Here is a 6,000-nt window from a genome sequence, read left to right as displayed (position 1 = left end):
TTCATCACATACATTATCTTAGGGGAACCTTATCCATAAACCGGACAAATATATGCAGAATTGAAGGTCAGTGCAATGCAGGCGACACCAGATTCTTTTAGGTCACATTCTGACACTTGCAGTTACCATTACCATTGTGTGCATGCTAGACAATTTGGGTGCCATTCAAGTTACCAGATAGCACCACTCTTGTGACGTGGTAACTCATGTGGTCTTACTTTAAACACAAGTCTGACTAAGCCCTTAGTGAATTTGTATTTCATTTTATATTTTTGGTGTAGATTTTAGCCCAATATGTTAATTTTTTTCAATATGTTAGAAAATGCCAGGGGGCAACTAAGCAACACGATTTTTGGTGTTTATTAAAGAGACATAGGATCAGGAATAATCTGAGAAAACTGGGTTATAATGCTGCCCACAGGAGGAATTGGACATTGGAAAAAAAAAAGAAGCAGCTGGCCAGCCAAGTGTAACCCTTCCTCATGCTAGGATTTCAGACTTTAGTTTTTAGAAAAGCAGTCTTGGGAGTGGATCTATGTTCCCCAAACATCAAGAAATGGATTTTGCAGTGAGCACAAAAATCCTACTCTCTTATCGTTCATTAAGAGACACAGGATCAGGAATAAGACAATTGTGACGCCCAAGACTCTTGCAATCATAGCCATTTTACACCAGGTCACATAATCAGGGCTGACCGCCCAAAAGGCCAATTAAGGTAACTCATGGAAAAATGGTAGGGGAAGCACTGAGGCAGCAATGTCCATTCCAGACACTCCATCCCCAGTACATATTTATCCCTGGGCCGCCAGAGTCCTAACAACTAACGATGGGAGGCGATATTGGTGACACAGCCCTGGACAAGGTTTCTCCAAAATGAAATTGGTTGTTTAGCAATACTCTCCCACTTTCCGTTATAATAGGGAAATATTTAACTTTTAGTTTTTACAGGAATAGCACCACAATACTAAAATGTAAAAAGGAACATAATAAATTTGTATACCGGTAAGCTGTTTATGAAACTGTTGCAAATGTTGTGCGAGTTTGGTGCATCACTTTCAACTGAGGCCATACCTCCAGAAAACATTACAGACAAGCCCCACAATCTTTGGTGGGGTGGTGTGGGGTCCAGGCTGAGGATTAGCTGATCCAGACAGCTGCATATCAAGTTCAGCGGCATAGCAAAGAATATTGAGCGAAGAATCTTAACAAAAGTTTTTAAAAAAAAAGTTAAAATGCCCAAACTCTTCCCCTAACATACAATAGTCCATCCTCCTAGAACACTAACTGAGACATTGTGGGGTTGGGCGGGGTTATACTTGGCTGGCCAATGGCTTTTTTTTTTTTAATTCCTAATCCTGTGTTCCTTGTTTCTCATCGTGAATGAGAAAGAAAGATGATTTGGCGCTCAGTGGGTGCTCATACCCTCTTGGTTATTACCTGCTACACTGGCTGGTTGTCACAAGTGATGCTTTTATTAGGTTTTTAGCTGCATATGGATGCTATAAAAGGTAAATCATAAAAATGATTGTTGGCAAAAGCTGATCAACATCTTGCGATAAAGATGAAGCGTGAGGTACCAGTCTATTCTCCTGCAATTATTCCGGCCTCAGTGCTTCCCCCACCATGCTTCCAACAGGTACCAGTCTGTTCTCTTGGTATTAAGAGGCACATGCTATTACTGAACTAATTTAAAGCTGAACTCCAGGCAGATATAAAACAACAAATCTAAGAACCTAAATTTGATTTGGTATCAGCCGCTTGTCCTCCACTTTATAGTAGAGCTCATGCTTGGAGAGGGAGGAGGAGCCCTAGGAGCCAATCAGGAGGAATGTGTGTTCACAAACAGCAGAGGTTCCTAAGGTGTTAGAAATCAACTGGAATGGAGTCCATAGTGTGATCTTTGAGAATGAATTATTTCACGGTACAAGCAGCTAGAGAGGTCAGGGAGTGTTTAAAGTATTTACATAAGTTTAACAAGCAGTGAAATAACTTTAAATATCCATAGTGTGGGCATGGGTACACTTTAAATGCAGTAGAGAAAAGTCAGGTTACAATTCTGGTTTTGTTGTCTGGCACAGATGTGTAAATCTCAATAATGGGTGGACAAAAATACATATACAGTTAAAATGTCCCTCATATATTTGAGCTATGTATTTAACAATCTACATGGAGTTCATATTTAAATCCAATATATAATTTGGAGGCTTGACCATAATCTCTTTTACATGGGTCTCTTAAACCTTCAAGAAACTGTTCCAGTTTCCTGTTACATGAGAAGAGGTCTGTTACTAAGCCATTTTTCTGACAACTATTTACTACCCAACAGATCAAAGAATGGCAAAAACAGGCAGGAGACAGTTAAAACATTTCATTTTAAAGAGCTTTTCCGTAGCATCCTCAATCATCTCTGCCAATTAAAACACCTCTTCCCCCAGGAGGCATAACAATTGATTACTCATTTTTAAACTTCCCTAAATGAGTACCTCTTTCGGGGAAGACATCCATATACAAGGGACTTGAATCCTCAATACATTTATCAGTGCCTACACAATGACTTGCAGAGATTGTAAAGAGGAGGTCTGGTGTTTTGGGACACCAGCAAATATATCATTGCTGTGGTTTATCTAGGCAGCCACACTGTGATCAAAGATTTTCATGGGAAAATAAGTTTCTAAATTATGATAAAAAAATTATCTGTAAAAGAAAATCAAAAAAGAAATGACTACACTTTTTGCTCGCAGCAACCACATTTTCTATCACATGTTAATGCAGTTAGAAAAAAACAAAAAGGAATCTGGCTGGTTGATATGGGTTGCAAGTAATTCTTTCTTCACATACCCCAAAAAGTGCATCTAATTCACTTACGTATATGTAAATGTAACCTATTTTTAATATGTTTGGCCTAATGATTCAGTGTATATAGTCGTCTTCAGCAAACTATTTTTTGTAAATCTTTGGCAAAGTTTCTTAACTAGGGATCCTGCCAGTAACGGCACTTCCTTCAACAGGTTGACAGCGCTAAGCCACTAGGTTGCAATAAGGCTCCGTTCACACATAGCAGTTTTCTGTGTGTATTCGTATGCGCAGAAACAAAATCTGAACAACAATACATTCAAATGTATGTTCTTCACACTTGTGCGATTGTCTGCGTGGCATGAAAACGTGCGTCATGCAAAAAAGTCCAAGCGTGATATTCCGGGCGGATTCTGCGCGTTCCAGCTAAAGGATTGGCCGCAACCTTGCAGAATCAGCGCATATGTTAAGATGTCCATGTAGACGCCATGTGTGAATGGAGCCTTACCGCCAGTGTTGTCAGCCTGCTGTGTGTGCTCTTTCATTTGGATCAGATAGGCAGCCAACTTAAGAAGTTCATACGGTAAAGTTTCATAACACAAAGGGGGACATTTATCAAAACTGGAGCAGAAGAATCTGGAGTAGTTGCCTATGGCAACCAATTAGCTTCTATCTTTAGTCTGTTCAGTTATGATTTGAAAATGAAAGAAAGAAGCTGATTGGTTGCCATGCACAGCTGCTCCAGATTTTGATAAATTCCACTCCATGTGTTTCCTCTGCCTGCTATGAGAACGTACATATGCTCTGTGCCCTCATATAATGGCAAAACCTTTACACTACACTCAGCATTTTCCAAAAAGGTTTTTTTTTTTGTACAGGACCTGTATCACTATTTTCCCAATATATGGGCACTGCTATCTGCAATCATGTAATTGTGTATGTTGTTTATTCATGCCATTTGCCTATTTATACATTGTCATTACTATTAAAAATATAGCCAACATTTTTGCTCACTGTTTACAGCTCCATTGAATGCAGTACTGCAAATATTAGCTGCACATAATTCTATGGGCTGCCCAAACATTAATCCTGAGTCAATGAACAGGCAACCCATGGATGTTCATTTAAGTGGTGTTGGTACATCAGTGTTCTTAGCCATCTTAAATAATGCCATGGTGCTTCTAAAGTGATACATATTCTTTCTCGTCAGGGTAATTATAATTTCAGTTACACTTTGCATTGTAACAAACCAAGGACTATTTTATGTTATAGATGGAATCTTCACCTGTATAGTGGAAGGGCTACAAATGTTATAGTATATCGAACGTCTACTCACTAGAGGATTACAAATATACAACCAAAGCAGTTTATGTAGCTATATTTGGTGGGCCATTCTTAACAGTAAAGATGCAGCTAAAATGAAAAATGATGGGAGACATGACAAAACCCTCTGAGAGCAACTTAAAAGTAAAGTGCTGCTGTAGTCTAATGTGTCTGCCACCACAATGTGCCCTTATGTCCTCAGCTTCTTGGAAAGCCAATAAAACATGCGGGTAGAAGCACATCTGAGAGACTGGAGTGTGCAAAGACAAAAACACTTTTTACACTTATAAATGTTATTTGTATGTATTGTTTACAAACTGATTTGTAAATGTCATAGATAAATATCAAAAATATATCTCAAGAAATGTTCAAACTGAACTTGTAAGTATTCTTTAAAAAAGTAATAATCTAATAGAATGTAATTTTAAATACAGCGAGTATAAGTAACTCAACTTATGTAATTTACTGTGAAGCCTACCACAGCTGGGAGAGGGAGACAATCTGACTCTACAGCAAGGAAGGATCAGGTTGGTGAACAATATATATCTATCTATCTATATATATATAGAAGATGTAAAAAAAAACAAAAAACTGAGTATTGAAGTGTGCAATGATACCTTTCTTATTGGACTAACATATTATTTAAAAGACAAGCTTTGGAGAGTTAACCTCTTCTTCAGGTCAGAAGCAATACTAAATCAACATGACAGAGTTTACCACTTAAAGCAAGAGAAAGTTGTTGTGAGTAAAGCATGTATCCTGAGATTATATATCTATCTCTATAGATATATAGATATACACATATATACATACACAGCATTGCATCAGGCTTTCAGTCTAACACAGGGTTTGCTGACAGAGGGAGAAAGTAGAGTTCACATGACCTGATCATTGAAAATGATACTCCTTCACCCGCCAGTTACCCAGTAAGGGGCAGGTTGGTGAGCAATATATAGGCTAAAGGCAAATTATACAAACACAGAAAATTAAAAAGCCAATTAGGCCTTAGATCCTGCGAACTAAACCACATAGAGGTGCCTCTCTGTGGCTGCCAAACCCAGGTGGTCTGGCCTGGCTTGCATATACACTGGTGCAAAAATATCATGTGACAGTTCCTGGATCAAAATGTAACTTAACCCTTTCGCTGTCAAGCCCTCCGGAACATTTTTCAAATCAGCTGGCCAAGCCATTTTTGAATTTTCTGCCATTTTTTCCTATTGATTTGATTTTCAACTGCTGCGTTGCTAGCGTTTGTAAAAGACCCCCCAAACTCCCCCCCCCGACAGTGATTTTTTTACGGATCCCCGCTGCCACAGACCCTACAAGCAGCGGGGATCCATGGAGTCTCTCATCCCTCCCTGGGATGGCTCCAGGGAGGGATAAGAGACTCCAGATGCCGGCGGCCGGCAGTGCCGGGGGGGGGCGCCCGGTATTTTTGATAATAGCAGTTATCAGCGGCTTGTGAGCCGCTGATGACAGCTATTAATTTAAAGGGGACAGTCTGCTGAACAGTTCTACTATAAGCTGATGGTCGCTAAAGCGACCATCAGCTTATAGTAGAGCTGTAAATGCCAGGTCCGTACGGCATACTGAGCTGGCCAGCTGGAAGCACTTTTGTAGCTCCGTACGCCGTACGTCCTTGGCAGCGAAAGGGTTAAAGGCTCAGCTACCGTACAACTAAAAATTGTCTATGAATCAATGCGAGTGTATAAAATGGTAGCAGCCAATATACTGGTGAAGAACTGCTAAAAAAAAAAAATCACGGTTATTTATTATATACAAATCACAGTTTCTCTCTGATCTGTAGCACAGAGCCCCACATGCTGCAACTGTTCTGCATATAGCAGACGCTTACTGACATTTACATTTAAAGAGAAATGTAAA

General features: G+C 39.5%; 1 protein-coding gene across 2 annotated transcripts in view; it reads right to left on the bottom strand.

Annotated features, from left to right (window-relative positions):
- AGPS (alkylglycerone phosphate synthase) overlaps nucleotides 1–6,000 on the bottom strand; it is a 161,280-nt gene that overhangs the window by 80,053 nt on the left and 75,227 nt on the right. Inside the window, exon 10 of one of the 2 annotated variants that reach the window (XM_018558082.1) lies at nucleotides 4,392–4,399. The exons of the other annotated variant lie outside the window; for it this stretch is intronic. Coding sequence (XP_018413584.1) covers nucleotides 4,392–4,399 — 8 coding nt within the window. The remainder of the gene's footprint in view (nucleotides 1–4,391; nucleotides 4,400–6,000) is intronic. 2 annotated transcript variants of the gene reach the window in all.

The sequence above is a fragment of the Nanorana parkeri genome, unplaced genomic scaffold (genome assembly GCF_000935625.1).
Source record: "Nanorana parkeri isolate BGI_ZX_2015 unplaced genomic scaffold, ASM93562v1 scaffold319, whole genome shotgun sequence".
Lineage (NCBI taxonomy): Eukaryota > Metazoa > Chordata > Amphibia > Anura > Dicroglossidae > Nanorana > Nanorana parkeri.
The sequence above is the reverse complement of the archived record's forward strand: the minus strand, read 5'-3'. Positions and strand labels throughout refer to the sequence as shown.